The following is a 17,000-nucleotide window of genomic DNA, read 5'->3' as shown; positions in this document are numbered from 1 at the left end:
AAAGGTGCAGCAGAGGGTGATATTGGGCTTCTGACAGGCGTTGCACTCCACAGACAGTTCTCCTTTTTAAGGATAGTGCCATTCTCTGTTCTGAAAATATGAGAACACGTAATTGGATTTTGAGGTGGATTTTACTTTCACAATTTTGGACTCCAAGTCATTTGGAGTGGATCATGATAGTTCTTCAGTTTGAATTCTTGCTTTTAGTTCCTGAGCTACCTATAAGCAAACAAAGTAGTTCAGAAGCACCGGTTTGTTTTCACGGTCCAGAGTCGAATAGACTTATTCCACGTAAGCTACTTTCTGATTCTGGGATATGTTTCTTTTTTGAAGTTTGGGTTGCTATGTTCTTGGTTTTCTTCCTTCCCTATTTATGTTTTCTTGGATGTCTCTAGCCCCTATTTACATTTTCCTGGAGGTTTTAGTGCAGATTGAATGATGTCTCATCAGATGTTCAAAACACACTGCTTTTTCAAAAACATATACCCTAAATTAGTGTCATGAAAATTAAAGCTTAATGTATAATGTACAAATGTTTCATTGATTTCAGAAAGGTTCACACCAGAACTGAAATACAAATGCATAACAAACTGCTTTTGTTTTCGTTTTTTCTGGTGTTTAGAATTGCAGAATATGTGTAGAGTGTGGCACACGATCTAGTTCTCAGTGGCACCACAATTGCTTGGTATGTGACAGTTGTTACCAACAACAGGATAACTTATGTCCTTTCTGTGGGAAGTGCTACCATCCAGAATTGCAGAAAGACATGCTTCATTGTAGCATGTGCAAAAGGTAAGAAGATACAGTTCTTCCATTGAGTGTTTGGTCAGCTCTATCCATGTGATTTTTTGCGCTACCATATATCTTTGAGTTCCAAGCTTTTATCACTGTAATGATCCTTTGGGTACTGAGTGCTTTTAAAGGTGAAATTAAATTACATATTTATGAGTCTGGAAGGCATAAGGAAGTGAATGGGCAAAAGACCAGAAATGAGCATTAAGAGGGAAATGTAAGGAGGAAATGGTTTAACAATAAGGAAGTAAAAATATGTGAACACCTTTAATGACCTCTGAAAATGCCAGTTTCTCTTCTAGAACCTTCACCAATTGCCAACCTCTATAACCCCTCTTCTGTCATTCTTAACCCTTCCTATACCCAGTTTTCAACAGTTGCTTCTTTTTTCCCTGGATAGTAACTTGTCTTTAAATTAGAAAATTTTATTTAAATTTATTTATCACTGCAGATGGGTTCACTTAGAATGTGACAAACCAGCAGATCATGAGCTGGATTCTCAGTTCAAAGAAGAGTATATCTGCATGTATTGTAAACACATAGCAGTGGAGATGGATCCATTACAGGCAGGTGATGAAGTGGAGATGGCCGAAGTCACTGCAGGTAAGCTTGAGAATTTGGGGTTTTTTGTTTGTTTGTTTGTTTGTTTGTTTTTTGATGTTGTGCCAACCACTGTCCAGTAAATTATTTTAGTCATGATGAGGGAATCCTGTGTATTAGGTCCCATCTTAATTTCTCAGCCTTTAATTATGCATGTGACTTGGGTCATCTCCGAATCTGATGGCTGACATCTGATCTGGCTACTCTGCAGCCCTTCTCCTAACCACTTGAATTCCAGGACTGGTGTGCCTTACTCCAGTTGTGTTCTTTGAGCCAGCAGTGCAAGTTTTCAGTGTTTGGCCATATGACCTAGTAGGTGCTTTATAACCTGGGTTCTTTCACTCTGAACAAGTTTTAGTTTTATAATGTCCTTCTTAAGTGTTAGTTCATATCTTTTGAGCCCAAAATTTGGTTTAAGTAATTTTAGTAGTATACCATTGGTTGTAAACATAATAACAAATTTTTTGGTGTTAAAACAGGTAAACCTGCTTACAGGTCATTTTTCGTTTTGATAATATGAATGGCAACTTTTATAAAGTCCTGTGTTATCTGCTAGAGGTTTAAGTAGACACATCTTAATTACTAATGTTTTGTTTCCAAGATGCCATCATCATACAGTTGTGGAATGTTCTTTTAAAATAATATGTCAACAGCCTTTTATTTATAATACAGATGTTTTTCCATCTACATCTAAAATGTAGATATATTTATGGTTGAAAATTTAAAAACGTGAAGAAGAATTTATGGCATTTTGGGTGATAATTTACCCTTGCTATAGCAAAGTAATATTATTTACATAGTTAACAAATCAGAAAAACTTACTGTAAGCTAAAGAATAAATAATATTCTGTTAAGACTATAACAACGAGATGGAAGTTGAAGGACCTGAGGACCATATGGTATTTCCAGAGCAAGCAATTAATAAAGACATCAATGGTCAGGAGTCAACACCTGGAATTGTTCCAGATGGTAAGATGTTTTTGGTAATGGATATAGTTTATTTTCTGAAGAAAATGTGTATATACAGTGAATATGTGAAATTTACTTAAAGTTTACTCTCCTAAATAAAAATAAGCCACAACATATAGTCACTTAGGAAATTGTTTAGAGAGGAGCTTTGTAGTAAAATAACATTTGAAATTAATAGGGGAAAGGGCATGTATATATTTGTAGTTCAGCAGTAATCTAGACATAATCATAAATATATACTTTGGGGGCCAAGTGATTTTCATTAAAAAGCAATTTATTATTTTCTTTTTCTTTAGTTATATTTGTAATTACTAACTAGAGCTGTTACTGATTGTGAGATGTTTCATGCTGAGATAATGAAAAACTTATTGTTTTAGATTGTCTCAGTGGTTCTGTGGAGGGTATTTCAGTTATTTCAATGATATTTCAATTAAGCTTTTTGTAGTGTTGATAATAGCTATTACTATACTTGAGGATGTGGAATTAATGAGACAAGGTTGGGGGAAAACTACTTATTAAATTTAATCTTGGGTTCATCTGACAGTCTGGGATTTTATGTGAAATTTTATATAGATTGAGTGTATACATACAAAGCCTCAGTTTTGTATTTAACAACTTTCATTAAAAGGTATATTGCATAAGATGTAAAGTGAAGAAAAATAAGACAAAGCTATCTGTAACAATACATCTTGTCATAGTGCATAATCAGATTCCTAATTTCATCTCCATACCCTACTTACTAATAAATAGTAACAGTGTGTTTTGTGCTTATATTGAGAATTGGCATTTGGCAGTAGGATAAAAATCTTACTCAACTTACTACTGAGAAAGCAATGTTAGAGAAATTTTGAGTCCTTGCTAGAGATTCCATAAATGTGTCATTCGCAGCAGTTCACATCCACACAGAAGAGCAGCAGAAGAGTAACCCACCAGAAAGTCTTGATACACATGGTCCTCTCATTTCTGGTAAGCGTACTATCTAATTTGATTGAATTACAGCATAATGCTTTTATGACTGCTATGTAGATTCGAGTCATGATCTATTAAGTTAATTTTTCAAATGAATTATCCCAAAGAATTATTTACTATTGCTGTATACACATTACAGTAATGAAATCTTTTAGTTAAGTGATCCTTTTCTTGAAAAGAATTGGCATTGGATTTCTAAAGGAGGTTATCTTCTCTGTAGAGTTGCTAAATCAAATGTTCGTTATTAAACAAGTCAAAATCAGGGGTGTCTGGGTGGCTCAGTCAGTTAAGCGACTGTCCTTGGCTCAGTTCATGATCTTGGGGTCCTGGGATCAAGCCCTGTGTCAGGCTTCCTGCTCAGCAGAGAGTCTGCTTTTCCTTCTTCCTCTGCCCTCCCCCCTAGCTCGTGCTCTCTCACTCTCAAATAAATAAATAAAATCTTAAAAAAAAATAAGTTAAAATTATTATAGAAAACTAGGAGTAGAGCATAACAGAACTGCTTGGAATGAAGAGCGTGTTTACACTTTTATCTTAATACTTTCCGCCTAGTGTACAAAAAGAATATACTTGTAGTCTGCCTGTGTGTTCCACATTTTCTTCTTTGCCACTGAGACTTGAGGTAATTGGTCTTCTATTAACCACAATTTTGGCTTCGTGTGGCATTAGGATCAGTTTTTTCACTTGAGTCACTCAAATGATGGCATTCATTATTTATATGTAATTTTCTGTTTTAAAACATCTTTTTTCTAATCATTCTTTTTTAACGTTAAGTATTTTTGAAGCGTTTTTGTGTGTAAAAATATTTGGTATGATCAGATCTGTTATTTGATTTTTTTTTTTTCCCTTTATCTTCAACTGTAGTCTTTCAGGGAGTAGGAATGAAAAGTGGGATTTCATTTTGATAACAGTACAGATTCGGTGTAGTCACCACAGTAAATAGTAAATGAGGAAATTAATAACTCTCTCGTTGTAACTTAGAAGTGACCTCGATAGTATTTGGAATAAGTGTTTTTTATCCAGTGATCTTACCTGATAGAACCATGTAGGACTCATGTAAGTTGGATCTCTGACTTTGTTTTTAGGCATGATTGGGTTAAACGCTTAACATACTAGCACCCTGACTTAAAATTTACAAGTTAGTGACTTTAGATATTTCTGATATCTAATTATGTTTATTGACTTGCTAAGCTTTGACTGTTTAATTATTGATGATGAGGAAATACAAAGATTATATCCAAAAAATGTATATGTTAGCAGGTACAGCTAATAAGTAAAAATAAGTCTTTTCTATCTGTGATCGTTACTCATAGTCTGCAGAATGAGTTTCAGTTATTTCAGTGATATTTCATTTGAGTTGTTTACATCTGAGTGCCTGCTGTTGCAAATTTGCTTTATATTCTAGACTAGACTTTTTAACTTGGATACCTCAAGTAAGATCACTGAGCTTCATTTTTCTAGCTGTTGAAAGAGTATAACTTTCCCTACAAAATTGTAAATCTTTTTGTAAATGTTCAAATTGTAAAACATCATATATGTTTAATAGAATTATATTAGAAGTTCTGTTTTAATATTTTTACCAGAAACCACCTTAAACTCTGGGGATCCTATTAAGGTGATGTTTTTGTAGCTTTTCTGGCCTAATCTGTGACCAGTTCTAATTCATAAATCCTGGTACATTTTGGTCTTTATTCATTTATAATTGCTTTTCTTGATAAATACCTTCTGATTTAAGTCAGGGTTTAACCATAAGTGTGCTTTGGAAATCCCTTGTCTCCCCCGCCCTTTCCTGCTGGAGCCTATTATTTTTAAGCCAGAAAATTTTAAATTTTTAAATTTATAAGTACATTAACATAACAAATATTTCAAATTTTGTAGAATCATCCCAAGATAAAATGAATCCTGAAATAGAAAATCAGACTTCTCATGAAGTTGATAGTGAAAAAATGGAAATGTCTTCTAAAGTAACGCATATTTGTGAAGATCAAAATGAAAACAAAATGGAAGTGACAGAAAATGTTGAAGTCCGTACGCACCAGATCATTGTGCAGCATGAGGACCTGCAGTTAGAGGAATCCAAAATGTTGGCATCCGCAGAAGAATCACGGCCTCCAAAATTGACCATTGAATCTGCCACTGTTCCACCAGAAACCTTAGTGTCCCCGTGTAAAGAAAGTACTTCTTTATGTTCTAAGGAACAGTTGGCTATAGAAAGGGTACAAGAAGAAATGGAACAGAAAGCAAGTTCTGAATCTTCCACTGCATTTACGGACTTTGAAATGGCTCCTGCAGCTGAGAGTTGTTTGAAAGATGGTTTATGCCGAGAAGACAAATCTGTGAAATTACCATCTGAGACAGAGTTGTCATTTGTGTCTGCAGCAGACCTAAGCAAGGCAAATGTGTCTTCCTCTCCACTTTCTTCAGACTTGCCTTCCCAGGACATACTGCACACTTACCCTTCAACCCTCAGTGCTTCTGTTGGAAACATTATGCCAACAACATATATCTCAGTCACTCCAAAAATCGGCATGGGTAAACCAGCTATTACCAAAAGAAAATTTTCTCCTGGTAGACCTCGGTCCAAACAGGTAGGGCAATTTTAATGATATGGACAGAAAAATCTTTTGGAACAATTATATAAAATAAGGCATATGTGAAACTTTGGTTTGGAGGGTAATTTTTTGTGTTTTCAGGTAGAGCTTACATGTAATGTTGACAGTGTTTTGGCCAATTTTTTTTTTTTTAAAGCTATAATGAAGACTAATTTATTAAACTTAAAATGATCTTATTCAGAATTTCAGCTTAGTTGGAACATACAAATGCAACCGATTTGATTACAGTTTCTAATAGAAAACACTTAAATTTTTAAATTCTATGCCACGGTAACAATAGAGCCTTAAAAAAAACAGTGACGTTTTAGGTATATTGAAACTAACATTTATTTTTCCCCTCTACGATATTTGTTTGATATTATTCTTTGCCAATATTTTTAACTGCTTAAGCATCAAAATTTACTAAGGGAGTTTTTCATGGTGGGTTTTTTTCATTTTGATTTTTTTCTGTTAACTGCTAACAACTTTGTGACCCCACCCCCCCACCAAGTTAGGACTTAGTTCAGTGTTCTCATGGAAAAGCCTTAGAATTGCATTGTTGATCCTTAGGAAGTGAGGGGAGTTCTTCCCATCACCTAAGTAGTGTGGATTCTACCCTTTAAGGGTAAGTTCCAGTTCTTTTTTCATGGGATTTAAGTGAAACTAACTAGAAGACAAAGTGAGACACTGTAGCTAATATTTTATTTATTCTACAAAATTTCTACTTTATGAAGTTTTTATAAGATGGCAAGATATCAAACAGTGCAGTGTTTAGTCACAATAGTAATTTGAAGTTTCAGGTCTCATGATTTAAGTTGCTTCCAGTGATTAAAGTTTGACTTTCTAGGAGTAGAATTATTTTGGTCTTGATCATCCAGTTTTGGAATCTGAAGATAAGTAGAAAAGCAGAATTTTATATTAATGTGAGAATTAGTTCTCCTCTAAATTCCAGATATATTTTATTCTCTAAAGACAGCAAGTTACATACCAGAGGCAAAATAATTGCCTCATGGGAGAGAACTATTTCTCTGTGGCAAAGACATATGGAGTAAGCTAAGACTCGCCTTCCTATATCCCTTTCTCTAAGTGTTTTCCGTGATATTTATTTTATGTTCTACTAACAGAGGGTTTTCTTCTCAAACCAGTTCTCCTCCTCCTTAGTTTTTTTTTAAGTAATTGTTAAGTAACAGTTATGTGGTTTTGGCTCTGAAAAAACTTTTAGCAATGGAAATTTGAATCTCTAATTTAATTTTGGTTCAGATATTTACATTCTTTAAAGATACTACATCATAAGTATTCCTGTCAAATTTTACTGTATAGAGACTTCTATTCCAGCTGAGAAACCATTAGGATTATTCTTCTGTTGACTTAATGTTCTAAGATCTATGTGCATGTGAGTCTGAGCGTGTGTTTGTGTATGTGTATGAGAGTGTCTTCCAGGTTTATCCCATTTTATGTGACCCACATCTTAATATTTGTTATTGCTTCTGCTGTATACTCTTTCAGTTCCCAATTCTGGTAGTATTCTACTTTCTGTTGAGTTGCCATTGTTTCATTACTTTTTTGTAATCTGCTGCTAATCTCAAACCGTTCATGCATATTTAACCTCTTAGCTTAGTTTTAGTTGTGTCGCAAACAAGCTTGTCTTGATGATGCACTGCTGTCTTTGTGGAGAGTATGAATGGGGTAGAACAAGACAGCTCTTTTATTTTTTATTATTGCTGAGGAAATATTCCAGTGTATATCTTTATGTTGGAAATCCAGAGCCTGTTACTCTGTTTTATGAATTTCTTTGATGTCAGGAATCCCTGTGTTCTGTCTTTGGTTTGTGTTTATTTTGCATATTCTTGGTAGTGGGGACTGGGTATAAAAGATGGATGTTCATGGCTGTGATTGTGATATAAGCAAGAGTCTTCGGTGTTCAGCTGTGTTTTGATTGTTAACATCAGTAGTGTTTCCATATTTTGTTGAAGACTCTCTGGTCTTTAACAGTATAGTGAAGACTGTCCTAACCAAAGAACTGCACATTTCATTGGTTAAATGCTGTTTCGTGGCGGTCAAATCTTTGTTTATCTTAACCGTTTTCTAATATTATGTGAACTTTTCTAAGGAATTCACTTAGAAATTAAATGAATAATTAGAAACAAAATCTGAAAGCTTTAAAATTTGATGTGATGGCTAATGATTGGATTATTGAATGTTTTCTGGAGAAAGGAATTAGCCAGTAGAAGGCTCAGCCAGTGCTGTCTAATAGAAATATAATGCAAGCCTCATAGATCTAATTTAAGGATTCCTAGCAGTCCCACTTAAAAATAAGCAGGTGAAATAAATTTTAATGTTTATTTAACTTTATTAAAATGTTTTTACATATAATAAACATAATACAAATATGTAATTATATAATAAACACAATATAGTAATATATAAATAATTATATATAATAAAAATTATTAATGAGATATTTTACATTCACTTTTCCTGCTAAGTGTTCGAGATCTGATTTCTGACCACTTGCATTAGAAATACTTTGTAGCCTCATGACTAGTGGCTACCTTTATTGGACAATGCAAGGGCAAGCATTTTTAAACAGGGAAATTTTAGTTCCAGAAGGAACTACATTTGAAAAGAAATACAAACTGAATTTAAGAGTGATAAATTAAGAATGATGCTCTATTTTCACTACTTTTAAGTACTGAAGTAGAAAAGTCTTCATCCTCCAGTTGCTCATAGGACACATTTTAAAATGATGGTAAAAACCATTTGTTGTAGCAACAATTCACGGTGTATTTTCAGCGTGTATTAGGTTATCAGTATAGAAGCCATGCATAATGTACACATATATGTTCATATGCTGTTGTACATACACATACGAGTACATATATATGAGTATGTGTGTAGGGATACTGGAGTATGGATGAGTATATAAATATACATAACTATTCTGAGTCGGAGAGGTCAGGACACAGACCATGGAATCTGTACAGGATTATTTTCCCTTTAGAAGAGATTAATCATTGAAGTTGATTGTTTAATATTATACTTTTTATATGGAAGATTTTAGGTGTTATTTATACTGTTTTCTTTATGAGGTGTTTCAAGTGTATCTCTGATGTATGCTTAAAAACCTAACTATAGGAACAGTAATATAAGTTTTTCTGATGGTAGTGGATAGAAAAGGTTACTTTTTCTTGTTTTCTTCCTCATTTCAGACACAGGATTTCCCAAAGATGAGGAAGAATATAGATATGATAGGTAGTAGGAGAAGGAAATTGGTGGAGCAATGACAGGCAGCCAGCCAGTTGGACATGGTTTCATATAAATTGTCCCAGTGAATCTGTTGGCTTTTCTTTCTTCATCCTTTATTGAAGTTATTCATTTGTATATATTTTAGTGTTTCATTTTTTCAATATTTTTATGGGTATATCCATTTTGGACCTTAGGTTTAGAAAAGTCATTATCGGCCAACTGCATGTTATAATTGCCTGAGGAGCCTTGAAAACATATCAGTGCAATGACCCCACCCTACACCAAATAAAACAGCCCTGTAATCTTCTTTCACGTTAGCCCTGCAAGTAGAGTCCTAAATTAGAGAAATGTGCTACTCGTTGTTACTTTTATGCATCTGACTTACTACAAGAAATACTCTTAAAAAGCAGTGGAAAATAGGATGGAAACATTTTTTATTTCACCATATCAAGTAACAGTGTGTTTTTCCTTTTCTACTTATTTCTCCACAGTTGTATTTATCCATTTTAATTTGGAAATCCTGAGATAATAGTAATCTCAGTCCATCTTCTGTTATTTATCCTATTCGTATAACTTTATGGAAAAATATTTCATGTAATCACATGACTGTGCTCTGCTTTAGACACTCATGTACTAAGTGCTTTCATGATAGTATTAAAAGAGCTTTATTAAACCTATGAAATATGTTTTATTGAAATAGTAAATATTTCAGTGAAATTTCATAGAAATAAACATAAGTACTCAACTATATTTTGAACACTTTCAAATTCTAGGAATTTTTTTCATTTTACTTTTCCATCATTTTTTGTTGCTAACATCATATATATGGAAAACTTAGAAATTTCCATTAAGTTCTAAGACTGATATTTATTGAGGGGTTCTCAGAGAAAGTGAAATTTCTTCAGTACAGTAGGTTTCCAAGGATAGTACTTCATTAGATCATAACCACTTTTCCATTACATTGTGAAGTGGATATTTTATTTTTTATTAATTTAACTAATTTTATTACGAACCATAGAATTTTATAACATACCTGCCTACTGCAGTAGCATTTTGAATGAAGTGTTTTGAGTTAACAAATCAGTTTCGTAATCTATTCTTGTGAGAGAAAAACGAATCTCCAGGGTGGGGAGCTGTAGAGGGTTGTAGTTTTATTAACAATTAATTACAAGTAAGCACGTTCGTTCGTTCTTTTTTAAAATAGTAGACAGCATTTCTGGTTTGTAAACACAAATCCTTTAGTAGGAAGCACTGTTGATTTTAAAAATTGCTTTGTTTTTAAGGTTAAAAAAAAGGCATATCTATAAATCATACTGTCCAAATAAGGAGAGGTTCAGTTCTTGTTAAATTATTTCATATCCACTTTTAATTAAAGTGTTTGAATTGTGAAGCATTGCTTGATATACACGGTGGCATTCACTAAAAGGAAAGAAATTACCCCGTATAGTTTTAGTTGTTCCTTCTTGGATACCTGTTAGGTAAGGTAAAGCCTACATTTCTGATACTTTATCTTAGAATCTATTAAAGCTTTCATTAGTAAATAGATACATACTCTGTATTCTTTATGGAGAATAAAAGATGCATTGTAGTTTCCCAGAGTGATTTTCCACTTATATTCTAGTGTAAATACTATGCTGCGTTTTAAAAAAGTGACTTTAAAGAAGTATTTTCTATAGTTTACATCAGTTTTGACTGAAACTGATACCAGGAAAGATTGGTTAATATAAATTCAGCATGCGCATTTCCATAGTGCAATTACTTGGATTCAGATCCTTATTTTCCATTATTGTCTGTGTGACGCTAAAGCACATTGCCTTGCCAACTGTCTTGTTTCTTCATCTGTAAAACTACATCGTACAGTGGATGTTGGAGTTTAACAACAACACATATACAGCACCTGACATGTAGCAGGTGGTAGTGCTGCCCTGCTTGCTTTCTCTTGAATTGTGGAGTAATGCAGATATTCTGTGAAAATGATGACTTGAGGAGGTAATAATCCTGTATTAAACGTAGCTCTGGAGAACCAATCAGATCAACTGATAATTATTTGTACTGAAATGTGCCAGTGAAAATAACTGTAGGCCTTGAGTGAGTCAAACACTGGTCACAGTAAATACAGTATGTAGTAGGTTTCTTGAGTTCAAAGCCACCTAATGGCTGCACAGATTTTGAAATTGAACAGCCTATTAATTATACTATGTGTGATACGTGCTGCAGGAGAGGAAACCAGGGTACTATGGAAAAGCAGAGGAGGCGAGAGGAAACTCAACTTAGGCTTACAAACTATGCAGCTAAAGTCCAAGAAACACTGCCCTAAGTCACTGAAAAACTAGTTTTAAACCTAAAAAATGTCTAACCCTCTGGGGTGGCAAGCTGCAAACACAGATCATCAGCATCCCTTTTCTCTTGGTTTCCTTGTGCCTATTGTGATATTTCCAAAGCCATTACCAAAATCATTGCTAGCACCAGTCAAATTTGTCATTCCTAAATTATTGAAGGATAAAGCTAGTAACAGCTGTTTGTGTACTTTTATAGCATCTTATCAAAGCACTATCAGGACTAAATTTCTTGTTCCATTTGATGTTGAACTCAGTTTTGTATGAGACTTATTTATGTGAAAAGAATTTCTGAGTCATAAAAATGAGTTGTTTGCTGCTGTGGCTGTAATGTACATGAATGAATGTATATGCCAAAAAGGAATTTTAAATGCTTTAGGTTTTCTGTTTCTCTTGCCAATTGTCCTTTCTGCTCTCTCTTCATCGTTTTCGTTTTCTCTAAATCAGACTCATCCTTTAATAGCAGCCTTGGTTTTGCATAGCATGTTGGGAGAGGCTGGACCTGAGTGAGGATGACTTGGAGGTGTGAAGTCTGCCCAGGACACACCAAACCTCTGGCCGCTCTTGAAACTTTTTCAGTAGGTTAGGGTACTCTTGGGCTCTGATTATGACATTGATGGTATTTAACAGCCAGCCATAGGATTCGGCTTCTAACAATAGAAAGTTGACCTTAATATCCTTTTCTCCACTTGCCATTATTGTTTCCATTTTCCTATCCCATAGCCCATGTAACAGCTGTATAATTTACCAGGTTGATAAATCTACCTGAGAAGTTGGCCTCAAGGTAGGAAGAAGCTTAATACCAACTTTAAACAGGTTTTGGATTCAATAATTATTGTTAGAATCTAATTCAATCTCAACCAAGTATTTTTTTAAAAGTTTTTATAGGATTTGATAGCAGTTGCTTCTCTTTAGCTCTCTTTACAACTTAGTTTTCTGGTGGCTACATTTTGAACCCTTTTGCTTTTAATTCGTTTTGTATGTAGTTTAAGAGTAACAGTGCATTGGATGGATTGGTAATTTTTTTTTTTTAAGTGAGGAAATTCAGGAACGTAGGCTCTGTCTGATGGGGGAATTAGTATGTTTCATAGTACAATGCTTATTGATGCATATGGGCAGCTAAAAAAAAATAAATGCCCAGTGGAAAAAAATAGGCATTCAATAAGCCCTGAACAGAATGCTTAACGTAGCAGTGAACAAAAAAGAATGGTCTTTTCTCATCAAACTTCTAGTCCAATGGCAACAAATAAATACAAACGTAGTAAGTATAAATTCAAGTGTAACAGTGTAAACCATGTTTCAGTAGACAGGGGAGCTGACTTCTGAATTGTCGGTGTAAATTCTTTTTCATCATAGCTGAGATCTGTAGGATAATTTATAACTAAAGCTGATAATTATAGCTTTATTTTAGTTTTAAGGTCTAAAGAATATATTAGGTAATTTCTTCATTGTCAAAACATCTAAGTATAATCATAATTTTTCTCCAGTTCCTATAAAATTACACACAATCTATCTTCCAATGTCTTATGATAATATACTTATTAAAATTCATAATGTAATTACCCAAGCTTTTATTATATAAGTTCTTCATAGCAGTTGAATGGTTTTCTAATTATTCCTGAAATGGCATCCAAACATTCTTGATCTATGGAGCCCTTCATTTTGTTCATCCATGTTCTGTGAAGTGTAAATGTTTTTAAAATGAGACACAATTTTGGGCATCAAAGCTAACTTTTAAATTATGGTGAATAACATATTATCTGAGAGTATGACTTTTTATAGTTATGTTTTAAGAGCTGTTTACTGACTTAACATTAAATGATCCACCAAAAGGAATTTTATACAGTAGCCAAATATTGTCAGAGAAAAACCAATGGAAACATTGAGAGAACTAAATTTAGATATCTCTTGCCCTTATTCTCTACCAGTAAATAATTAGAAACAGTAAAACACATATGACCCCAAATTTCAGTCAGCGAGAAGATGAAAAACATGTTGTAGGGTAGGTAATAGTTCCACTGGAGCCCTGAAGAAAGGCCTCTTTGACGAGCAAATGCCTGAGCCCGTACCTGAAGAATCAGAAGCAGCAGCCATGCGTTGGAGAGCTGCCGTCATTCCGAGTCCGTAGGCCCCTGAGTGGTGAGGAGCTCCGCATGTTTGAAGGAAACCAAGGTAGCTGGGGCATACCAGTGGTGACAGAGGGCCACAAGATGAGGCTGGAGAGAGGCAGTGGGAAAGGTTTGCAGTAAATTAAGTGCACTGAGGAGCTGTTGGAAGGGTTTGAAACAAGGTAGTGTCTTGCTTGATCATATTTACATTTTTGCAAAGTCCCTCTGGCTGCTGTGTAGAGAAGGGCTTCAGGCAGATGCAGGGTAGGGAGAATTGTGAAGAGCAGCTGGCTGGAAGATTGAATATACTGATGTACTGATGGTTTGGATTGAAGGAGTGGCAGGGGAAAAACAGATCAGATGACTCCCCATTTTTTGACCCGAGGTCTGGAGTCCACTTCTGAAGATGGGGAAGATTGTGAGACGGAACTGGGTAAGGGAGAGGTTTTAGATGTGGTAAACTTGAGAGGTTTGGTGTGACAGAATGGATGTGCTGAGGAGAATGTTGAAAACCTTATTAACTTCTGCAAGAACATGTTGGAACTAGAAATGTGAAATTGGGAGACAACAACATTCAAGATGATGTTTACAGCCCTCATGATAGGCCATACCATTTAGGAAGAGACTACACAGAGAGGAGCGTTGTCCCGGCCTCAGCCCTGGGAAACCCTGGGGCTTTGAAAGTCAGGTGGAGGAAGGTCATGCCTGGGGGACAGAAAGGTCAGCAAGGAAGGGCAGAGAAACATTCACAGGTGTGCTGCATTGAACCCAGCAGAACTGTATGGAGACGTTGACAGTTTGAGTACGATGAGAATAGAGAAATGACTTCTGGCAGCATAGAGGTTACCCAAAGACCCTGGATGCAGCAGGAAAGAAGACATAGGTGTAGATGCAAGTTGATGTGATACTGGGAAAACAAGGTAATTCACTTGTCCGTAAAATCAGCATAGCCATTCACTGAGGTTGAGGCTCGGTTAATTAAAAGTGAAACCAGTCTCTTCCTTGTGTGGTTTTTCTCAAAACACTGTTATTGCATTAATTATCCACTTCCCATAGGGTGGTCAAACTCTTATTTTGGTTGATTATTTAAATTCCTGGTGGTAGTTTTATGTGATTAATAGGCTACTACTTGTTAGTTTGATAATATTCTAGAAACCTGGTAAGTACTGTGTTTTGTAAGTTTGGGTCATTTAATTGGTAAAAGTTATAGCATGTGTTATGGAATTGCCTAATTCAAAATAGGTTCTTTATTGTTTGACATTTGTTTTGTGTTTTTCTTTAAATTGTTATCTTTGTGGAGTAGACGTTTTTATTTACGCTGTTTAGCATCTTCATCGGGTTAGTTTAGGTTATTGCTGAATGTGGTTATTAAGAAGTAAAATGTCTTACTTTCATTTTAACTATTTTAATAAGATACTGTTTCTTGTATAAATAACCAGGTATCTTAGGCATTTTAATTTGCAAATTTAGGACAATTTGCTTTAACATTTTTCACTGTACCAATTAGTCCCTTGGATATAATCTAAGGATAATAGTCCCCTAAATAAAAATAAAAACCAAAACTGCAACTAGTGGTCACTGGAAGGAAGAGTAGTTAAATGCTAGGATTATAACCGATATTTGCATCTGAGGATTGCAAACTAACTTTCCACGGTTTAAAGTCAATGTGTCTATAGATTGCTCATGTTTCTGATTGCATCTGTTTGCCTACTGCTTTGGTTGTTCATAGCAGTAGGTCTGCATAACATTCTTTAAGGTTATTTCTCTTTTCCAGTAGAGTGATAGTTGTTAGAAGAAGATAATCCCCAAATAGTTTCTTATATAAAGTGTTAATTCTTAGAATTTAGTTGACTTTTATTTATATTTTGGTTCTATAATTGGCAGTTCATGAGTCAGTGTTGATGTCATATAAACCCTGATTCCTAGTATGTTTCATTGTACTGATGTTTCCATCTGAATAAAATACTTAATGTAAATTGTAGCTGCAAACATTTAAGTATAAAGTCATTGTAAGCCATGAGCTTCTTTTCCCTACCTTGAAGCAATTTGTCCTAAATTTCCATACGTCTGCATTTGTTTTTGCTGTTCTAAAATTCCTCAGTTGCTGGCTTTGACCTTTTACGTTGCTGAGTTTTATACATCTATTTTCTCACCTGCCATATCCTAGGGGGCTTGGAGTACCCATAATACAGTGAGCCCACCTTCCTGGTCCCCAGACATTTCAGAAGGTCGGGAAATTTTTAAACCCCGGCAGCTTCCTGGCAGTGCCATTTGGAGCATCAAAGTGGTAAATAAAATTGCATTTACATTCATATATCATTTCTTTCTGGTTGGTTTTGTCCAAGTAGAAGTTAAGAATTAAGCCTTTCTTTTCTAGATAAATAGTTCAGATTCCAGAGCCACTTTTTTAATCTAAAAATTTTAGTGTGAAGAGTCAACATGCTTACAGTTAAAAATCTGGATTAGGAGGAAATTATATTGAGATTTTACATGACTGATTTTACGTGTGAATTTTTAATAACTTCTTTTTATGGCTGCTTTCTTTTATGTTGTAATTACCAGTGTTTCTATGGGGGAAAATCCTTGTCACATAGGCTATAAAGTAATTTAGGACTTGCTCATTCATGATAATCATAAAATTTTGTTGCTTAGAAAAGAACAAAAGAAAACTACACTAATCTGTTATGTGCTAATGGAGAAGAAATACCAGAATCTCAGCAGATTTCACTGTCTGTGTTAATAACCTCACAATTATAGGGCCTCTTTCTCATGTCATTGATGGAGGACTCTGCTAGTTCTTGAAGTAAGTTATGTAGTCTGGTGCATTTTAGAGGGGAAAAAATTAATGTGAAAAGTATCAATCGTCTGCAAAGTTAAAATATTTTACTACCTAGAAAGATAATTTTCTTCATCTTCTGTATTTACGTTCTGGAATAAGGCTGTTTATTTTAGACTAATCAAGGATTCAGAGGAGTTCTAGATTCTACTTTCTTATTTCTATCACTATTAGAACTCTTTTTCAGCTCACTCTGATACCATGCAAGGTGTTGAAAGTAGAGATAGTTGTTTTAAGAGTATAAAAGATGTTTTGACAGTTTTGTAGCAAATACCACCAATTTTCACTTATTCTCATCTGTGTCTTTAGATGCTGGGGAAAAATAGGTTATTATAGTCCTGATTTAATAATTGAACTTAACTTTAATCTTTTGTACTTATCAAGGCAAAACTATCCAGTTCAACCCTCCCTTATCCCTTGTTCAAAAAAGCACAAGAGATCTAAAAGAAGGGCAGTTTAAGAAAAACAAGGAGAGGCAATTAATTTATAATTATTAACACTGAAGGGAAAAAAAAGATTACCCCCTTCCTTTTTGTTCATGATCTGTTTTATGCTC

At 34.5% G+C, this 17,000-nt stretch overlaps 1 protein-coding gene across 1 annotated transcript in view; it reads left to right on the top strand.

Moving 5' to 3' along the window:
• KMT2C (lysine methyltransferase 2C) overlaps positions 1 to 17,000 on the top strand; it is a 200,504-nt gene that overhangs the window by 95,276 nt on the left and 88,228 nt on the right. The window contains exons 11-16 of the mRNA XM_034639824.1: positions 623 to 792; positions 1,244 to 1,395; positions 2,248 to 2,361; positions 3,250 to 3,327; positions 5,206 to 5,915; positions 15,776 to 15,895. Coding sequence (XP_034495715.1) covers positions 623 to 792; positions 1,244 to 1,395; positions 2,248 to 2,361; positions 3,250 to 3,327; positions 5,206 to 5,915; positions 15,776 to 15,895 — 1,344 coding nt within the window. The remainder of the gene's footprint in view (positions 1 to 622; positions 793 to 1,243; positions 1,396 to 2,247; positions 2,362 to 3,249; positions 3,328 to 5,205; positions 5,916 to 15,775; positions 15,896 to 17,000) is intronic.

Source organism: Ailuropoda melanoleuca, chromosome 1 (assembly GCF_002007445.2).
Source record: "Ailuropoda melanoleuca isolate Jingjing chromosome 1, ASM200744v2, whole genome shotgun sequence".
Classification (NCBI taxonomy): Eukaryota; Metazoa; Chordata; class Mammalia; order Carnivora; family Ursidae; genus Ailuropoda; species Ailuropoda melanoleuca.
This window is presented reverse-complemented; position numbering and strand designations above follow the sequence as displayed.